This window comes from Lytechinus variegatus, chromosome 3, assembly GCF_018143015.1.
Source record: "Lytechinus variegatus isolate NC3 chromosome 3, Lvar_3.0, whole genome shotgun sequence".
Classification (NCBI taxonomy): domain Eukaryota; kingdom Metazoa; phylum Echinodermata; class Echinoidea; order Temnopleuroida; family Toxopneustidae; genus Lytechinus; species Lytechinus variegatus.
Genome location: NC_054742.1, coordinates 5,475,287 through 5,496,989, shown reverse-complemented (window position 1 = coordinate 5,496,989; position 21,703 = coordinate 5,475,287). Strand labels below are relative to the sequence as shown.

Here is a 21,703-nt window from a genome sequence, read left to right as displayed (position 1 = left end):
CATCTTCTTGCTCAGTGCACCTTCTACACATTTCATCTTGCTCAGTGCTCCTTCTACATATGTCATCTTGCTCAGTGCATCTCATCTTCTTGCTCAGTGCACACTCTACACATATCATCTTCTTGTTCAGTGCACACTCTACACATATCATCTTCTTGTTCAGTGCACACTCTACACATATCATCTTCTTGCTCAGTGCACCCTCTACACATATCATCTTCTTGCTCAGTGCACCCTCTACACATATCATCTTCTTGCTCAGTGCACCCTCTACATACATGTATGTCATCTTCTTGCTCAGTGCACCTTCTACACATTTCATCTTGCTCAGTGCTCCTTCTACATATGTCATCTTGCTCAGTGCATCTCATCTTCTTGCTCAGTGCACCCTCTACACATATCATCTTCTTGTTCAGTGCACCCTCTACACATATCATCTTCTTGTTCAGTGCACACTCTACACATATCATCTTCTTGCTCAGTGCACCCTCTACATACATGTATGTCATCTTCTTGCTCAGTGCACCTTCTACACATTTCATCTTGCTCAGTGCTCCTTCTACATATGTCATCTTGCTCAGTGCATCTCATCTTCTTGTTCAGTGCACCCTCTACACATATCATCTTCTTGCTCAGTGCACCCTCTACACATATCATCTTCTTGTTCAGTGCACCCTCTACACATATCATCTTCTTGTTCAGTGCACACTCTACACATGTCATCTTCTTGCTCAGTGCACCCTCTACACATATCATCTTCTTGTTCAGTGCACCCTCTACACATATCATCTTCTTGTTCAGTGCACACTCTACACATGTCATCTTCTTGCTCAGTGCACCCTCTACACATATCTTCTTGTTCAGTGCACCCTCTACACATGTCATCTCCTTGCTCAGTGCACCCTCTACACATATCATCTTCTTGCTCAGTGCACACTCTACACATATCATCTTCTTGCTCAGTGCACCCTCTACATACATGTATGTCATCTTCTTGCTCAGTGCACACTCTACACATATCATCTTCTTGCTCAGTGCACACTCTACACATATCATCTTCTTGCTCAGTGCACCCTCTACACATATCATCTTCTTGCTCAGTGCACCCTCATGTCATCTTCTTGCTCAGTGCACCCTCTACACATATCATCTTCTTGCTCAGTGCACCCTCTACACATATCATTTTCTTACTCAGTGCACCCTCTACACATGTCATCGTCTTGTTCAGTGCACCTTCTACACATTTCATCTTGCTCAGTGCTCCTACATATGTCATCTTGCTCAGTGCATCTCATCTTCTTGCTCAGTGCACACTCTACACATATCATCTTCTTGTTCAGTGCACACTCTACACATATCATCTTCTTGTTCAGTGCACACTCTACACATATCATCTTCTTGCTCAGTGCACCCTCTACACATATCATCTTCTTGTTCAGTGCACACTCTACACATGTCATCTTCTTGCTCAGTGCACACTCTACACATATCATCTTCTTGCTCAGTGCACACTCTACACATATCATCTTCTTGCTCAGTGCACCCTCTACACATATCATCTTCTTGCTCAGTGCACCCTCTACACATATCATCTTCTTGCTCAGTGCACCCTCTACACATATCTTCTTGCTCAGTGCACCCTCTACACATATCATCTTCTTGCTCAGTGCACCCTCTACACATATCATCTTCTTGTTCAGTGCACCCTCTACACATATCTTCTTGTTCACTGTTCCTTCTACACAGGTCATCTTCTTATTCAGTGCACCCTCTACACATATCAACGTCTTGTTCAGTGTACCTTCTACACATGTCATCTTCTTGCTCAGTGCACACTCTACACATGTCATCTTCTTGCTCAGTGCACCCTCTACACATGTCATCTTCTTGCTCAGTGCACCCTCTACACATATCATCTTCTTGTTCAGTGCACCCTCTACACATATCATCTTCTTGCTCAGTGCACCCTCTACACATATCATCTTCTTGCTCAGTGCACCCTCTACACATATCTTCTTGCTCAGTGCACCCTCTACACATATCTTCTTCTTGCTCAGTGCACCCTCTACACATATCATCTTCTTGTTCAGTGCACCCTCTACACATATCATCTTCTTGTTCACTGTTCCTTCTACACAGGTCATCTTCTTATTCAGTGCACCCTCTACACATATCAACGTCTTGTTCAGTGTACCTTCTACACATGTCATCTTCTTGTTCAGTGCACACTCTACACATGGCATCTTCTTGCTCAGTGCACCCTCTACACATATCTTCTTGTTCAGTGCACCCTCTACACATGTCATCTCCTTGCTCAGTGCACCCTCTACACATATCATCTTCTTGCTCAGTGCACACTCTACACATATCATCTTCTTGCTCAGTGCACCCTCTACACATATCATCTTCTTGCTCAGTGCACCCTCTACACATATCATCTTCTTGCTCAGTGCACCCTCTACACATATCTTCTTGCTCAGTGCACCCTCTACACATATCTTCTTCTTGTTCAGTGCACCTACACATGTCATCTTCTTGTTCAGTGCACCCTCTACACATATCATCTTCTTGTTCACTGTTCCTTCTACACAGGTCATCTTCTTATTCAGTGCACCCTCTACACATATCATCTTGTTCAGTGCACACTCTACACATGTCATCTTCTTGCTCAGTGCACCCTCTACACATGTCATCTTCTTGTTCAGTGCACCCTCTACACATGTCATCTTCTTGTTCAGTGCACACTCTACACATGTCATCTTCTTGCTCAGTGCACCCTCTACACATGTCATCTTCTTGCTCAGTGCACCCTCTACACATATCATCTTCTTGTTCAGTGCACCCTCTACACATATCATCTTCTTGCTCAGTGCACCCTCTACACATATCATCTTCTTGCTCAGTGCACCCTCTACACATATCTTCTTGCTCAGTGCACCCTCTACACATATCATCTTCTTGCTCAGTGCACCCTCTACACATATCATCTTCTTGTTCAGTGCACCCTCTACACATATCATCTTCTTGTTCACTGTTCCTTCTACACAGGTCATCTTCTTATTCAGTGCACCCTCTACACATATCAACGTCTTGTTCAGTGTACCTTCTACACATGTCATCTTCTTGTTCAGTGCACACTCTACACATGTCATCTTCTTGCTCAGTGCACCCTCTACACATATCTTCTTGTTCAGTGCACACTCTACACATGTCATCTCCTTGCTCAGTGCACCCTCTACACATATCATCTTCTTGCTCAGTGCACACTCTACACATATCATCTTCTTGCTCAGTGCACACTCTACACATGTCATCTTCTTGCTCAGTGCACCCTCTACATACATGTATGTCATCTTCTTACTCAGTGCAAACTCTACACATATCATCTTCTTGCTCAGTGCACCCTCTACACATATCATCTTCTTGCTCAGTGCACCCTCTAAACATATCATCTTCTTGCTCAGTGCACCCTCATGTCATCTTCTTGCTCAGTGCACCCTCTACACATATCATCTTCTTGCTCAGTGCACCCTCTACACATATCATCTTCTTGCTCAGTGCACCCTCTACACATATCTTCTTGCTCAGTGCACCCTCTACACATATCATCTTCTTGCTCAGTGCACCCTCTACACATATCATTTTCTTACTCAGTGCACCCTCTACACATGTCATCGTCTTGTTCAGTGCACCTTCTACACATTTCATCTTGCTCAGTGCTCCTACATATGTCATCTTGCTCAGTGCATCTCATCTTCTTGCTCAGTGCACACTCTACACATATCATCTTCTTGTTCAGTGCACACTACACATATCATCTTCTTGCTCAGTGCACACTCTACACATATCATCTTCTTGCTCAGTGCACCCTCTACACATATCATCTTCTTGTTCAGTGCACACTCTACACATGTCATCTTCTTGCTCAGTGCACCCTCTAGACATATCATCTTCTTGCTCAGTGCACCCTCTACACATGTCATCTTCTTGTTCAGTGCACACTCTACACATGTCATCTTCTTGCTCAGTGCACACTCTACACATGTCATCTCCTTGCTCAGTGCACCCTCTAGACATATCATCTTCTTGCTCAGTGCACACTCTACACATATCATCTTCTTGCTCAGTGCACACTCTACACATATCATCTTCTTGCTCAGTGCACCCTCTACACATATCATCTTCTTGCTCAGTGCACCCTCTACACATATCATCTTCTTGCTCAGTGCACCCTCTACACATATCTTTTTGCTCAGTGCACCCTCTACACATATCTTCTTCTTGCTCAGTGCACCCTCTACACATGTCATCTTCTTGTTCAGTGCACCCTCTACACATATCATCTTCTTGTTCACTGTTCCTTCTACACAGGTCATCTTCTTATTCAGTGCACCCTCTACACATATCAACGTCTTGTTCATTGTACCTTCTACACATGTCATCTTCTTGCTCAGTGCACCCTCTACACATGTCATCTTCTTGTTCAGTGCACCCTCTACACATGTCATCTTCTTGTTCAGTGCACACTCTACACATGTCATCTTCTTGCTCAGTGCACCCTCTACACATGTCATCTTCTTGCTCAGTGCACCCTCTACACATATCATCTTCTTGTTCAGTGCACCCTCTACACATATCATCTTCTTGTTCAGTGCACACTCTACACATGTCATCTCCTTGCTCAGTGCACCCTCTAGACATATCATCTTCTTGCTCAGTGCACACTCTACACATGTCATCTTCTTGTTCAGTGCACACTCTACACATGTCATCTCCTTGCTCAGTGCACCCTCTACACATATCATCTTCTTGCTCAGTGCACCCTCTAGACATATCATCTTCTTGCTCAGTGCACCCTCTACACATGTCATCTTCTTGCTCAGTGCACCCTCTACACATATCATCTTCTTGTTCAGTGCACACTCTACACATGTCATCTTCTTGTTCACTGTTCCTTCTACACAGGTCATCTTCTTATTCAGTGCACCCTCTACACATATCAACGTCTTGTTCACTGTTCCTTCTACACAGGTCATCTTCTTATTCAGTGCACCCTCTACACATATCAACGTCTTGTTCAGTGTACCTTCTACACATGTCATCTTCTTGTTCAGTGCACACTCTACACATGTCATCTTCTTGCTCAGTGCACCCTCTACACATATCTTCTTGTTCAGTGCACCCTCTACACATGTCATCTCCTTGCTCAGTGCACCCTCTACACATATCATCTTCTTGCTCAGTGCACACTCTACACATATCATCTTCTTGCTCAGTGCACACTCTACACATATCATCTTCTTGCTCAGTGCACCCTCTACATACATGTATGTCATCTTCTTGCTCAGTGCACACTCTACACATATCATCTTCTTGCTCAGTGCACACTCTACACATATCATCTTCTTGCTCAGTGCACCCTCTACACATATCATCTTCTTGCTCAGTGCACCCTCATGTCATCTTCTTGCTCAGTGCACCCTCTACACATATCATCTTCTTGCTCAGTGCACCCTCTACACATATCATCTTCTTGCTCAGTGCACCCTCTACACATATCTTCTTGCTCAGTGCACCCTCTACACATATCATCTTCTTGCTCAGTGCACCCTCTACACATATCTTTTTCTTACTCAGTGCACCCTCTACACATGTCATCGTCTTGTTCAGTGCACCTTCTACACATTTCATCTTGCTCAGTGCTCCTTCTACATATGTCATCTTGCTCAGTGCATCTCATCTTCTTGTTCAGTGCACACTCTACACATATCATCTTCTTGTTCAGTGCACCCTCTACACATATCATCTTCTTGTTCAGTGCACACTCTACACATATCATCTTCTTGCTCAGTGCACCCTCTACACATATCATCTTCTTGTTCAGTGCACACTCTACACATATCATCTTCTTGCTCAGTGCACCCTCTAGACATGTCATCTCCTTGCTCAGTGCACCCTCTAGACATATCATCTTCTTGCTCAGTGCACACTCTACACATATCATCTTCTTGCTCAGTGCACACTCTACACATATCATCTTCTTGCTCAGTGCACACTCTACACATATCATCTTCTTGCTCAGTGCACCCTCTACACATATCATCTTCTTGCTCAGTGCACCCTCTACACATATCATCTTCTTGCTCAGTGCACCCTCTACACATATCTTCTTGCTCAGTGCACCCTCTACACATATCTTCTTCTTGCTCAGTGCACCCTCTACACATATCATCTTCTTGTTCAGTGCACCCTCTACACATATCATCTTCTTGTTCACTGTTCCTTCTACACAGGTCATCTTCTTATTCAGTGCACCCTCTACACATATCATCTTGTTCAGTGCACACTCTACACATGTCATCTTCTTGCTCAGTGCACCCTCTACACATGTCATCTTCTTGTTCAGTGCACCCTCTACACATATCATCTTCTTGTTCAGTGCACACTCTACACATGTCATCTTCTTGCTCAGTGCACCCTCTACACATGTCATCTTCTTGCTCAGTGCACCCTCTACACATATCATCTTCTTGTTCAGTGCACCCTCTACACATATCATCTTCTTGTTCAGTGCACACTCTACACATGTCATCTCCTTGCTCAGTGCACCCTCTAGACATATCATCTTCTTGCTCAGTGCACACTCTACACATGTCATCTACTTGCTCAGTGCACACTCTACACATATCATCTTCTTGCTCAGTGCACCCTCTAGACATGTCATCTCCTTGCTCAGTGCACACTCTACACATATCATCTTCTTGCTCAGTGCACCCTCTACACATATCATCTTCTTGCTCAGTGCACACTCTACACATATCATCTTCTTGCTCAGTGCACCCTCTAGACATGTCATCTTCTTGCTCAGTGCACCCTCTACACATATCATCTTCTTGCTCAGTGCACCCTCTACACATATCATCTTCTTGCTCAGTGCACCCTCTACACATATCATCTTCTTGCTCAGTGCACCCTCTACACATATCATCTTCTTGCTCAGTGCACCCTCTACACATATCATCTTCTTGTTCAGTGCACCCTCTACACATGTCATCTTCTTGCTCAGTGCACCCTCTACACATGTCATCTTCTTGTTCAGTGCACACTCTACACATATCATCTTCTTGTTCAGTGCACACTCTACACATGTCATCTCCTTGCTCAGTGCACCCTCTACACATGTCATCTTCTTGCTCAGTGCACACTCTACACATGTCATCTCCTTGCTCAGTGCACCCTCTACACATATCATCTTCTTGTTCAGTGCACACTCTACACATATCATCTTCTTGTTCAGTGCACCCTCTACACATATCATCTTCTTGTTCAGTGCACACTCTACACATGTCATCTTCTTGCTCAGTGCACCCTCTACACATGTCATCTTCTTGTTCAGTGCACACTCTACACATATCATCTTCTTGCTCAGTGCACACTCTACACATATCATCTTCTTGCTCAGTGCACCCTCTACACATGTCATCTTCTTGTTCAGTGCACTCTACACATATCATCTTCTTGTTCAGTGCACCCTCTACACATGTCATCTTCTTGTTCAGTGCACCCTCTACACATATCTTCTTGTTCAGTGCACACTCTACACATGTCATCTTCTTGCTCAGTGCACCCTCTACACATATCATCTTGTTCAGTGCACACTCTACACATGTCATCTCCTTGCTCAGTGCACCCTCTACACATATCATCTTCTTGTTCAGTGCACCCTCTACACATGTCATCTTCTTGCTCAGTGCACCCTCTACACATGTCATCTTCTTGCTCAGTGCACCCTCTACACATATCATCTTCTTGTTCAGTGCACCCTCTACACATATCGTCTTCTTGTTCAGTGCACCCTCTACACATGTCATCTTCTTCATCTTACCTTTCTGAAGTCCTTGTAAATGCGATAACTTTAGTTTAATAATCTCTAGGCTTATATAATTTGTTTGTATGATACCGTCATGGATCCCAGAAAGCCTATGGATTTTTAGGTCAAAGGTTAAGGTCACAGTGACATGTTTTCATCTTACCCTTCTGAAGTCCTTGTAACAGGATAACTTAAGTTTAACTTAACCTATAGGCTCATATATTTTGTGTGTATGATACTAGCTTAGATATCAGGAATTCTATTGATTTTGATGTCAGACAGTCAAAGGTGAAGTCACCACCTTCCACTTTTCTTGCATGACCAATAACTCTATTTTCTGCTTTACAGGCGGCATATTATGTGATTGCTTTAGCAACACTCTTGTTGAAATTTTGTACCACTTGCCGCCATCTGTTATAGGAGCCAACCCAAATGTATAAAAGAGGAATACTGGTGGGTCTCTAATGATCTAAACCAAGATCTTCCAAGATGCACACTCATATTGTACAATCAATGTATAGTTGAAAATTCAATTTGCTTCTCCAAGGCACTTTACACTGAATGTTTTCATCCTGGGACACCTTTGGAGCTGCTGAAAGGATTATTCAAGGTTTTCAAGAAAGTCGCTGATGATAAAGTACTAAAAGATGAAATATGTAACCGTTATTGAGAGTTTGATTTCAATAAGTATAATGTATGTTTTTCTCTTTTCCAGTTATCTATCGAGAGGAATACTAATAACAGACAAATCAATCAAGGAATCAACAACTCAACAAGTAAGAATTTATTATCATTCTTTATTGTAACTGTTTAAGGGGAACCATGATATTTTGGTGTCGGGCAATGAAGATAAGGGTCATACATGCAATGGGTGTAGCGTGATATGTCGGTGTCTGGCATTGAAGATTCAGGTCATAGATGCAATGGGTGTAGCATATGTCGGTGTCTGGCATTGAAGATTCAGGTCATAGATGCAATGGGTGTAGCATGATATGTCGGTGTCGGGCATTGAAGATTCAGGTCATAGATGCAATGGGTGTAGCATGATATGTCGGTGTCGGGCATTGAAGATTCAGGTCATAGATGCAATGGGTGTAGCATGATATGTCGGTGTCGGGCAATGAAGATTCAGGTCATACATGTAGATGCAATGGGTGTAGCATGATATGTCGGTGACAGGCAATGAAGATTCAGGTCATAGATGCAATGGGTGTAGCATGATATGTCGATGTCGGGCATTGAAGATATGGGTCATAGATGCAATGGGTGTAGCATGATATGTCGGTGTCGGGCAATGAAGATTCAGGTCATAGATGCAATGGGTGTAGCATGATATGTTGGTGTCGGGCATGGAAGATTCAGGTCATACTTGCAATGGGTGTACAGCATGATATGTTGGTGTTGGGCATTGAAGATTCAGGTCATAGATGCAATGGGTGTAGCATGATATGTCGGTGTCGGGCATTGAAGATATGGGTCATAGATGCAATGGGTGTAGCATGATATGTCGGTGTCTGGCATTGAAGATTCAGGTCATAGATGCAATGGGTGTAGCATGATATGTCGGTGTCGGGCAATGAAGATTCAGGTCATAGATGCAATGGGTGTAGCATGATATGTCGGTGTCTGGCATGGAAGATTCAGGTCATACATGTAGATGCAATGGGTGTAGCATGATATGTCGGTGTCGGGCATTGAAGATATGGGTCATAGATGCAATGGGTGTAGCATGATATGTCGGTGTTGGGCAATGAAGATTCAGGTCATAGATGCAATGGGTGTAGCATGATATGTCGGTGTTGGGCATTGAAGATATGGGTCATAGATGCAATGGGTGTAGCATGATATGTCGGTGTCGGGCATTGAAGATTCAGGTCATAGATGCAATGGGTGTAGCATGATATGTCGGTGTCGGGCAATGAAGATTCAGGTCATAGATGCAATGGGTGTAGCATGATATGTCGGTGTCGGGCATTGAAGATTCAGGTCATAGATGCAATGGGTGTAGCATGATATGTCGGTGTCAGGCAATGAAGATTCAGGTCATAGATGCAATGGGTGTAGCATGATATGTCGGTGTCGGGCATTGAAGATATGGGTCATAGATGCAATGGGTGTAGCATGATATGTCGGTGTCAGGCATTGAAGATATGGGTCATAGATGCAATGGGTGTAGCATGATATGTCGGTGTTGGGCATTGAAGATTCAGGTCATAGATGCAATGGGTGTAGCATGATATGTTGGTGTCGGGCATTGAAGATATGGGTCATAGATGCAATGGGTGTAGCATGATATGTCGGTGTCGGGCATTGAAGATTCAGGTCATAGATGCAATGGGTGTAGCATGATATGTCTGTGTCTGGCATTGAAGATTCAGGTCATAGATGCAATGGGTGTAGCATGATATGTCGGTGTCTGGCATTGAAGATTCAGGTCATAGATGCAATGGGTGTAGCATGATATGTCGGTGTCGGGCATTGAAGATTCAGGTCATAGATGCAATGGGTGTAGCATGATATGTTGGTGTCTGGCAATGAAGATTCAGGTCATAGATGCAATGGGTTTAGCATGATATGTCGGTGTCGGGCATTGAAGATATGGGTCATAGATGCAATGGGTGTAGCATGATATTTCGGTGTCGGGCATTGAAGATATGGGTCATAGACGCAATGGGTGTAGCATGATATGTCGGTGTTGGGCATTGAAGATTCAGGTCATAGATGCAATGGGTGTAGCATGATATGTCGGTGTCGGGCATTGAAGATATGGGTCATAGATGCAATGGGTGTAGCATGATATATCGGTGTCGGGCATTGAAGATTCAGGTCATAGATGCAATGGGTGTAGCATGATATGTCGGTGTCGGGCATTGAAGATATGGGTCATAGATGCAATGGGTGTAGCATGATATGTCGGTGTCGGGCATTGAAGATTCAGGTCATAGATGCAATGGGTGTAGCATGATATGTCGGTGTCGGGCATTGAAGATTCAGGTCATAGATGCAATGGGTGTAGCATGATATGTCTGTGTCGGGCAATGAAGATTCAGGTCATAGATGCAATGGGTGTAGCATGATATGTCGGTGTCGGGCATTGAAGATTCAGGTCATAGATGCAATGGGTGTAGCATGATATGTCGGTGTCAGGCAATGAAGATTCAGGTCATAGATGCAATGGGTGTAGCATGATATGTCGGTGTCGGGCATTGAAGATATGGGTCATAGATGCAATGGGTGTAGCATGATATGTCGGTGTCGGGCATTGAAGATATGGGTCATAGATGCAATGGGTGTAGCATGATATGTCGGTGTTGGGCATTGAAGATTCAGGTCATAGATGCAATGGGTGTAGCATGATATGTTGGTGTCGGGCATTGAAGATATGGGTCATAGATGCAATGGGTGTAGCATGATATGTCGGTGTCGGGCATTGAAGATTCAGGTCATAGATGCAATGGGTGTAGCATGATATGTCTGTGTCTGGCATTAAAGATTCAGGTCATAGATGCAATGGGTGTAGCATGATATGTCGGTGTCTGGCATTGAAGATTCAGGTCATAGATGCAATGGGTGTAGCATGATATGTCGGTGTCGGGCATTGAAGATTCGGGTCATAGATGCAATGGGTGTAGCATGATATGTTGGTGTCTGGCAATGAAGATTCAGGTCATAGATGCAATGGGTTTAGCATGATATGTCGGTGTCGGGCATTGAAGATATGGGTCATAGATGCAATGGGTGTAGCATGATATTTCGGTGTCGGGCATTGAAGATATGGGTCATAGATGCAATGGGTGTAGCATGATATGTCGGTGTTGGGCATTGAAGATTCAGGTCATAGATGCAATGGGTGTAGCATGATATGTCGGTGTCGGGCATTGAAGATATGGGTCATAGATGCAATGGGTGTAGCATGATATGTCGGTGTCGGGCATTGAAGATTCAGGTCATAGATGCAATGGGTGTAGCATGATATGTCGGTGTCGGGCATTGAAGATATGGGTCATAGATGCAATGGGTGTAGCATGATATGTCGGTGTCGGGCATTGAAGATTCAGGTCATAGATGCAATGGGTGTAGCATGATATGTCGGTGTCGGGCATTGAAGATAAGGGTCATCCATGCAATGGGTGTAGCATGATATGTCGGTGTCGGGCATTGAAGATATGGGTCATACATGTAGATGCAGTGAGGGCACTGTTATATGACAATGGTGTCTTTATCATATTTCTTAATCATAATTTTAAAATGTATTTTTTATATATATTTTTTGCTTTTAATTTCCTATGTATTTGTGTGTAAATATACTTTTTGTTGTCTCACCTGCAAAGCAGAGTGAGACTATAGGTGCTGCTTTTTTGACGGTGGCGGCGTCAACATCAAATCTTAACCAAAGGTTAAGTTTTTCAAATGACAGCATAATTTAGAAAGTGTATGGACCTAGTTCATGAAACTTAGAAAAAAAGTTAATCAAGTATTACTGAACATTCTGCTTGAGTTTCAAATCATATGATCAAGGTAAAAGGTCATTTAAAAGGTCCATGAAATTTGGTCATGTGGGGGTATTTGTTGAATAACCTTCATAACTCTGAAAGTGTATGGATCTAGTTCATAAAATTTTGACATAGAGTAATCAAGTATCACTGAACATCTCGTATGCATTTCAGGTCACATGACCAAGTCAGAGGTCATTTAAGGTTAATGACCATGTTGGAGGTAATCATTAAATTGCTGTCATAACTTTCAAAGTTTATGGACATAGTTTATGAAATGTGGATATAGGAGTAATTAAGTATCACTGACAAGTCTTTAATAGGTGACATGATCAAGGTCAAATATCATTTAGGGTCAATGAACATAGTATTGTATCATTATATGAATGGTGTTTATTGTGAATAATTATTTCATAGTAGATTTCAAAGTCAGCACTGCTGCTATATTGAATCGCGTAATGCAGATGAGGCTACCAGAGGCACTCCACTTGTTTATTTTCTTTTCAATGGAAATTTTCAGCAACTTTATTCAGATCAAAAACAAGATGAAATGAATAGAGTTTAATGAGTATTAAGTAGAAATAATACCAGTATAAATTTTGGCTAAAAACATTATTTAATTGGGTTTGTAGTTTGTATGGAAATTCACATTTTTAATTATAGAAATTTTTGGTCTAATATGCACTTACAAGAATGTGCCTAATTTTAGAACCACATATCGGGGGTGAGGGTCAATTTAGCCCCCTTAAGTTCTTGTCCACTGATTGCATGATGGCTACACATATTTGCCTTTGGCCTTTAACTCACTTGAAATAGCTACTTGTTAAATGCTAATTTTTTTGGGGGGGGATATTCATGTTGACATTTCTTTAATACAAGTATCTACAACAAAATGCCTCAAAATAATTAATTTCCTATGTATTTTATACTCTTTGTGTATTTGTTTTCATATATTTAGATCACATTTCTCACTGTACCACCGTGTGATGAGAAAGATCAACCTGTTCATGTGATTGAAGTAGGGTATGCAGCATGTGCCTCTCCACCTAATCTTTGTAAGTTCTAATCTTTATCATTCTTGGTTCATAGGGTGCATGTATTGCTGCACCCAATCTTTGTAAGTTAAGCTCTTTGTCTTTCAATTGTATTTCCAAATGAAGCTCATGGATACATGTATGTTGTAGGTATTGGTTTCTTTATTATATCATGCAGTACAATGAAGCCTCGGTCGTATTGCACGATTACTTGACAAATTGAATTTTTTTTCCCATATGTTTACATGTATTGTGTACTAATGAGATGTAGTTTTGTCACCGTCAAGACTTTTGTTAAGAAGTGTCGATGATAAAGTAATCAAATATTGACTGTGCATGAGGATGACTGTAAAAATTATCATTCCCGAAGTGCGTTTCATACCTCTATCACCCCTGGGCCAAGGCTTTGGAGTAATAGAAGGGCGGGTATGAAAAGCACCGAGAGAGTGATTATATTCACTGTCATCCGAATAGAGCAGTCCATATTTGTTTTTTTATAACTCATCAATAATTACACAACTCTATCCCCAGTCTATTAAATTTCAGGACCACTAGTGTATTAAGGTCAATTTGATTTGCTAAATTTCTTTAGTTGTAATTTAAACGAGCTGATCCCGGGGCTGCTCTGCTGTTGGCCAGGCCAGGACAACCGATAAATCCAGTTGGCAAGCCAGCCAGCGCGCCGTTGGCTGCTCGTACAGTCATGACCGAGTAGCAGCAGCGCAGCCAGCTACATGCGCAGCAATATAGCTCGAGCCAGCTACATGCATGCGTTGAAACACAAATTGTGATCCTGCCCCCTCAGGGGTTGCAAGTACTATCAGAGGGTTTGATAGAAGAAATGTACAGTAAGTCAAACCCCTGAGACGATGATAGACAGAATAGTACCGCGTTACATGATGCAGTTTTGACCAATCAGAGATAAAAACTTAATATGAGGTATATAATGCCTTTTGATGGCTGATTTGATGTTCCGGTATTGACTAGACTATATGACCTCAGCAAGAATCAAATTAAAATAATATATATTAGTTGATTTACAGTCACCAAACAGTATTTTTTATTGTGTGGCTTCTGTGTTACTCTAAAAAAACTTAATAATGAACAAGTAATCTTAGATTAGAAAGCAATAGACTGACATATTTACTTAAAATGTATTACGTACAAACTGTTATCATGTAAATTTGTGCATTTGTCATTGATTAAATACATTTGATTTGAAAAGCTGCTGAATAGCATAACTTCCCCCTATGCAGGATATTTCAAACTGTCTAATCAACCACTAGCTAAACAATCACAGATATAGATCCTGTCATTTTTGTCTCACCTGCGAAGCAAAGTGAGACTATAGGCGCCGCTTTTCCGACGGCGACGGCGGCGGCGGCGGCGGCGGCGGCGGCGTCAACATCAAATCTTAACCTGAGGTTAAGTTTTTGAAATGACATCATAACTTAGAAAGTATATGGACCTAGTTAATAAAACTTGGCCATAAGGTTAATCAAGTATTACTGAACATCCTATTAGAGTTTCATGTCACATGACCAAGGTCAAAGGTCATTTAGGGTCAATGAACTTAGACCATGTTGGAGGAATCAACATCGAAATCTTAACCTGAGGTTAAGTTTTTGAAATGTCATCATAACTTAGAAAATATATGGACCTAGTTCATGAAACTTGGACATAAGGTTAATCAAGTATCAATGAACATCCTGCATGAGTTTCACGTCACATGACCAAGGTCAAAGGTCATTTAGGGTCAATGAACTTTGGACGAATTGGGGATATCTGTTGAATTCCCATCATAACTTTGAAAGTTTATGGATCTGATTCATGAAACTTGGACATAATAGTAATCAAGCATCACTGAACATTTTGTGCAAGTTTCAGGTCACATGATCAAGGTCAAAGGTCATTTAGGGTCAATGAACTTTGGCCGAATTGGGGATATCTGTTGAATTCCCATCATAACTTTGAAAGTTTATGGATCTGATTCATGAAACTTGGACATAATAGTAATCAAGCATCACTGAACATTTTGTGCAAGTTTCAGGTCTCATGATTAAGGTCAAAGGTCATTTAGGGTCAATGAACTTTGGCCGAATCGGGGGTATCTGTTGAATTACCATCATAACTTTGAAAGTTTATTGGTCTAGTTCGTTAAACTTGGACATTAGAGTAACCAAGTATCACTGAACATCCTGTGCGTGTTTCAGGTCACATGTCCAAGGTCAAAGGTCAATGAACTTTAGCCGAATTGGGTGTATCTGTTGAATTACCATCATAACTTTGAAAGTTTATGGATCTGTTTCATGAAACTTGTACATAAGAGTAATCAAGTATCACTGAACATCCTGTTCCAGTTTCAGGTCACATGATCAAGGTCAAAGGTCATGTAAGGTCAATGAACTTTGGCCATGTTGGGGTTTTTTGTTGAATAACCATCATATCTCTGTAAGTTTATTGGTCTAGTTCATAAAAAGAGGACATAAGAGTAACCATGTATCACTGAACATCTTGTGCGAGTTAGAGTAGTATGCAAAGTCAGCACTGCTGCTACATGTATATTGAACCGCGTGATGCAGGTGAGACGGCCAGAGGCATTCCACTTGTTAAGAAATTACTATGAGTATTGTTCTTACAAGGTGGCCCTTTGTGCGTAAAAGACATTTGTGCAATATTTTTTTTTTCCATAGATATTGTGCACCTGACTGCTAAAGCCAACAATAATGATGTATCAGCAAAGGATGACTTGCACCATACAGTACAAACATTCTTTCAGTTTGCGTCAAAAGGTAAATTTTTCATTTTTCCTCATTTATATTTATGAAATTAAGTAGCCAGAAAGGCATTGATTTTAACATGTAGTACTGTTTTATATTGATATCAGTGATGACATGGTTATTTTTAGTCTAATTATCTACACCTCCACTACCCATGTTCTTTTATTTTGCATCACAATAAATTGTCATTTCGTGTTAAGATGAAATAAAGATATAAAAGATGCATGGGAAGCTGTTTTTGCTCCAATGTAATCTGTATTAATTAAATTGTTGTGCCTTTACTACAAGGAAGTATCACCATTCATAATACAAGGAAGTATCAAATATACTTTACATCCAGATGATGTCTATTGGTGCTCAGTTGGTACTGGTACATATCTTAGCCTAACATTAAGTTATTGTCTCACTTTCAGAATCTGGACCTTCAGTAGATAATGCTAAACCAAAGATCCTTTGGTCAGTGTTTTTCACTCAAGAAGACGTGACTGGAGTTGAAGATGAAGTTCTTAGAGCTACAATGCCTGGTAATGTGTATGTTACAGCAGGAGCTGGAGGATCAATTGGATTTGATCATGCTGTATCACAGGTACCAAGTAATAAAGACTAGCATCAGAGAATCTCTTTAATTGTTCAACTGCCCCATATTATCAGATACTGCCACATGTGTCCTCTTTCTTTTTTCTTTAACCACTCATATCATTATGTAATATTAATTGCAGCATGATGCCTGAAACAGTGCATCTTTTTAAAAAAATGATTTTAAGAATTATCATTTGCTTATACCCCATGTGATATTATTCTATCCAAATTAAGACAGGGTTTATCAGTTGTGACCATTCATGTACATGTATGTATTGAAGATGTTAATAATTCAAATGCATTTCAAACCTTTGTTTTATTAGGCAAAGAAGATCTTTGATAAGTTGTGTCCTGGAGAAGAATTTCTTCCAGCTGCTCCCGATCCAGATGATCTTGTATTTGAAGACCCTAACAATGAGCATACATCTCAGGTGCGCTAGTTTCATTTCAATTCAAATTTTAATACACTGTTCTCTTTACATTTTAATGAAATGTAATGTTTCCATTACTTTTAATCATGCCTCTGCCCACCATAGGTGGTTGGTGTAGGCATTTTATGTTGTCATCTGTCTGTCCTATTTTTATCTCACCCACTGAATGTGAAGGCGAGACTTATGCATCCAAATGGCATCTGTCTGTCATGAAAGTTTTGTGATACATAACTTGGCAACTGCTGGTCTATTGGCAACCAAACTTGGATAGTAGATACATGAGGGGTTTTGTTGCTGTCAGAGGTCACGTGGCAAGGTCAAAGGTCATTTGAGGTCATGTGCTGGTTTATTTGCAAGACTTTACCTAAAAAAAATCACTTTGCAATCATTGCTCGCTCTTCAACTACTTAGGTCATAGAGGTCGAATGTTAAAGTTAATCTGTAAGACAGTTGTGGCAAATTTTATAAAGTCAAGGTCAATCAAAGGCAGACATTTAACAATTAAGTTTACTTGCACAACTTTTTTTTGGTAAAATCAAACTAGGAATATTCTTTTGGAAATCTTGTTATTTAGTTGGTAAGACACAAGGGTCAGATACTTTGTTCTTGTGGTATAACTAAAGAACCATTTAACAGATCAACAATCCAAGTATGCATATAGGAAAATAATAATGTGATTTAATTTTGGAGAGTAAAGGTCAAAGTGTCAGAGAGGTTATTACATACCCAAAAACAAAAGAAACAGCTGAGAAACTCACTCATCATCATGGAAAAAAGAACAGTGACTTTCAATATTGTGTCATTTTGCAACTTTTGAATTTTGACATTGCCCCACATTTCAAGGCACTGCACCTCCATGTGAACCATAATCAAATCATAAAAGGTATCATTTAAAGAGAATTAAATGATCTATACATCGGTATCAATCAAACATTAATATTCACTAAAACCGAGAAGGGATAATTGATCAAAGTCAGATTTCCAAACTTATTTGAGGAGTTTATGTAAACATTTCTTACTGTGATATTGTCTTGTTATGTTGTTTGAGCATAATTACATGAAGAACATAAAGGAAAACAATTGGGAAAAATGAATTATTCCTGATAAAATGAATTATTTATTAATTTTTTTGGGAGAATCCATTTTTTATGATCTATATTTCTCTGTGTTCTCATTCATTGGAAGGCTGGTTTTGAGGTAAACAGTGCAACTGTTAATGATGAGACTCTGGGGTCAAGAAAGGAGGAGACAAGAACTTCAGAAGAGAACAAAATTGGAACATCAGAAGAGAATGAAATGGGAGCTTCAAAAGAGAACGAAATGGGAACATCAGAAGAAAACAAGAGGGGAACGTCAGAAGAAAACGAGATGGGAATGTCGGAAGAGAACAAGAGGGGAATGTCAGAAGAAAACGAGATGGGAACGTCAGAAGAGGAGGTTACAGCGTCGTCAGTAGAGACAAATATATCAGAAGATGAGAAGATGAGAACATCAGAAGAGCAGACTGTGATATCAGAAGAGAGAAAATGGCAGGAAAAATAACATTTGAAGTTCACATTCTTGCTCTACTGGGTTTATAGAAGTTCCCTCTCCCCTATTTTGGCAGTTGAACATATGTTCAGGGGAAGTGGGCACATACCTATGAACAGACAACATCAGAATTGAGTATCTTAATTTATTTAAATCTAATTCATTAAGTGAAATATAAAATCTTCAATTTTTCTGTTTATATTATCTTTGTATGATTCTGATTGAGAGCTTTATTTAAAGAATTAGAGCAAAAATTAGGATTTCACATATTAATAATGCATGAATAAGCATAATCAACTTAGAGCAATTACGTGAAAAAAAATATACATTGACAATTTTCTCAGTTTGAGGCGGGAGGACCTGCTGCCTGTCTGATCTCCCAAATGTAGTTAGGGGCTAACTGTTATAATTGATTTAATAATGAAGAAGCAATTAATTGAATCATAAGAAATAACATGCATTACATGTTTCATGATATGTAGTAATTGAATCATTTACATGTATGTTGCATATGAGCAAATGAAAAAAAAAAAACATTTTAAGAATGTTGCAGATAGTATATGTTGTTCATACTTGTATCACTGTTTACAAGTACCATGATTCATAGTTTTTTAAGCAATTTGCTATTCTTTAGTTTTTAGCTCATCCGGCCCAAAGGGCAAGATGAGCTTATGCCGTGGCGTCCGTCCACAATGTCAAATGCTACTACTTCGCCATTTCAAGTCCGAATTCAATTCTGTTTGCTTTATATGATAGCACTAGGTAGGGGATTCAAAACTCCTACACAGAATTTTGAAATTCATTAAATATGCTAATTTATGTGCATTTTTCAAAATTCACAAAAAATGCTTCTTTGTTGACCGATTTTGAATTTTATGCTTCCATCTGGTAGAGCTTCATGAGGGTCACCAAACTTCTACACAGAATTTTGACCACAACAATTTTATGCTAATTTATGCAAAATTAATTTATGCATATTTTTTAAAATTCACATAAAATGCTTCTTTATTTGTTGACTGATTTGGATTTTTTTCTATCATCTGGTAGAGCTTCATGAGGTTCACCAATCTTCTACACAGAATTTGAAATTTTGACTAGAACAATTTCATGCTAATTTATGCGAAACTAATTTATGCATATTTTTAACAAGTGGAATGCCTCTGGCCGTCTCACCTGCATCACGCGGTTCAATATACCAGCAGTGCTGACTTTGAAAACTACTCTAACTCACACAAGATGTTCAGTGATACATGGTTACTCTTATGTTCACTTCTTATGAACTAGACCAATAAACTTACAGAGATATGATGGTTATTCAACAAAAAAACCCAACATGGCCAAAGTTCATTGGCCTTACATGACCTTTGACCTTGATCATGTGACTTGAAACTCGCAGAGGATGTTCAGTGATACTTGATTACTCTTATGTCCAAGATTCATGAATCAGATCCATAAACTTTCAAATTTATGATGGTAATTCAACAGATACACCCAATTCGGCCAAAGTTCATTGACCTTTGACCTTGGTCATGTGACCTGAAATGCGCACAGGATGTTCAGTGATACTTGACTACTCTAATGTCCAAGTTTAACAAACTAGACCAATAAACTTTCAAAGTTATGATGGGAATTCAACAGATACCCCCAAATCGGCCAAAGTTCATTGACCCTAAATGACCTTTGACCTTGGTCATGTGACATGAAACTCACGCAGGATGTTCAGTGATAATTGATTAACCTTATGTCCAAGTTTCATGAACTAGGTCCATATATTTTATAAGTTATGATGACATTTCAAAAACTTAACCTCATGTTAAGATTGTGATGTTGATTCCTCCAACATGGTCTAAGTTCATTGACCCTAAATAACCTTGGTCATGTGACATGAAACTCGGAAAAACTTAACCTCAGGTTAAGATTTGATGTTGACGCCGCCGCCGCCGTCGGAAAAGCGGCGCCTATAGTCTCACTCTGCTATGCAGGTGAGACAAAAATTCACATAAAATGCTTCTTTATTTGTTGACCGATTATGATTTTTTTCTTCTATCTGGTAGAGCTTCATGAGGTTTACCAATCTTCTACACAGAATTTTGAAATTTTGACCAGAACAATTTTTATGCTAATTTATGCAAAATTAATTTATGCATATTTTTAAAAAATCACATAAAATGCTTCTTATTTGTGGACCGATTTTTATTTTTTTTCTTCCATCTGGTAGAGCTTCATGAGGTCCACCAATCTTCTACACAGAATTTTGAAATTTTGATTAGAACAATTTTTATGCTAATTTTGCGAAATCAATGCATATTTTAAAAAATTCACATAAAATGCTTCATTTGTTGACCGATTTTGATTTTTTTTCTTCCATCTGTAGAGCTTCATGAAGTTCACCAATCTTCTTTGAAACAGAATTATGAAATTTTGAATAAAACAATTTTTAAGCTAATTTATGCAAAATTAATTTATTCATATTTTTTAAAAATTCACATAAAATGCTTTTTCTTCAATTGTTGACCGATTTTTACTTTTTTTCTTCTTCCATCTTAAAAAAATATGAGGTTCTCCAAACTTCTACACAGAATTTTGAAATTTTCAGTAGAAAATTACTTATGCTAATTTATGCAAAATGTATTCAGAAATCACAGAAAATGCCTCTTCTTTATTTGTTGACAGATTTTGATATTTTTTTCTTCCTTCTGGTAGAACTTCATGAGGCCCACCAAATTTCTACACAGAATTTTGAAATTTTCGGTAGAAAATTATGCTAATTTATCAAAATTTATTCATAAATCACAAAAAAATGTTTTTTCTTCATTTGTTGATCAATTTCAATTTTGTTTGCTTTATATGATAGCTCGAGGTGGTGATACAACTCAACCCACAGCACCCAACCCAATAATCGTCAAATTTGTGTATATGATCGACCGAAACAAAGTTCTATCAGCCTTCGAGAATAGAGATCGACGACCACGAGTCAACGCGCAAC

The 21,703-nt window shown here is 39.8% G+C and overlaps 1 protein-coding gene and 1 long non-coding RNA gene across 3 annotated transcripts in view; both read left to right on the top strand.

Annotated features, from left to right (window-relative positions):
- Positions 1 to 19,427, top strand: part of LOC121410064 (rab proteins geranylgeranyltransferase component A 2-like) — a 58,595-nt gene extending 39,168 nt beyond the window's left edge. Inside the window, exons 13-19 of one of the 2 annotated variants that reach the window (XM_041601918.1) lie at positions 8,586 to 8,646; positions 13,322 to 13,418; positions 16,091 to 16,189; positions 16,591 to 16,763; positions 17,080 to 17,187; positions 18,373 to 18,555; positions 18,604 to 19,427. In XM_041601918.1, coding sequence (XP_041457852.1) covers positions 8,586 to 8,646; positions 13,322 to 13,418; positions 16,091 to 16,189; positions 16,591 to 16,763; positions 17,080 to 17,187; positions 18,373 to 18,555; positions 18,604 to 18,729 — 847 coding nt within the window. In that variant the 3' untranslated portion in view covers positions 18,730 to 19,427. Of the gene's footprint in view, positions 1 to 8,585; positions 8,647 to 13,321; positions 13,419 to 16,090; positions 16,190 to 16,590; positions 16,764 to 17,079; positions 17,188 to 18,372 lie in introns of both variants that reach the window. The other variant, XM_041601917.1, reaches the window with a different exon arrangement.
- Positions 13,426 to 16,096, top strand: LOC121410066. The gene is made up of 3 exons (XR_005969269.1): positions 13,426 to 14,717; positions 14,853 to 14,855; positions 16,012 to 16,096. It is a non-coding gene; the product is annotated as an uncharacterized LOC121410066 (long non-coding RNA).
- Positions 19,428 to 21,703: the final 2,276 nt, after the last annotated feature.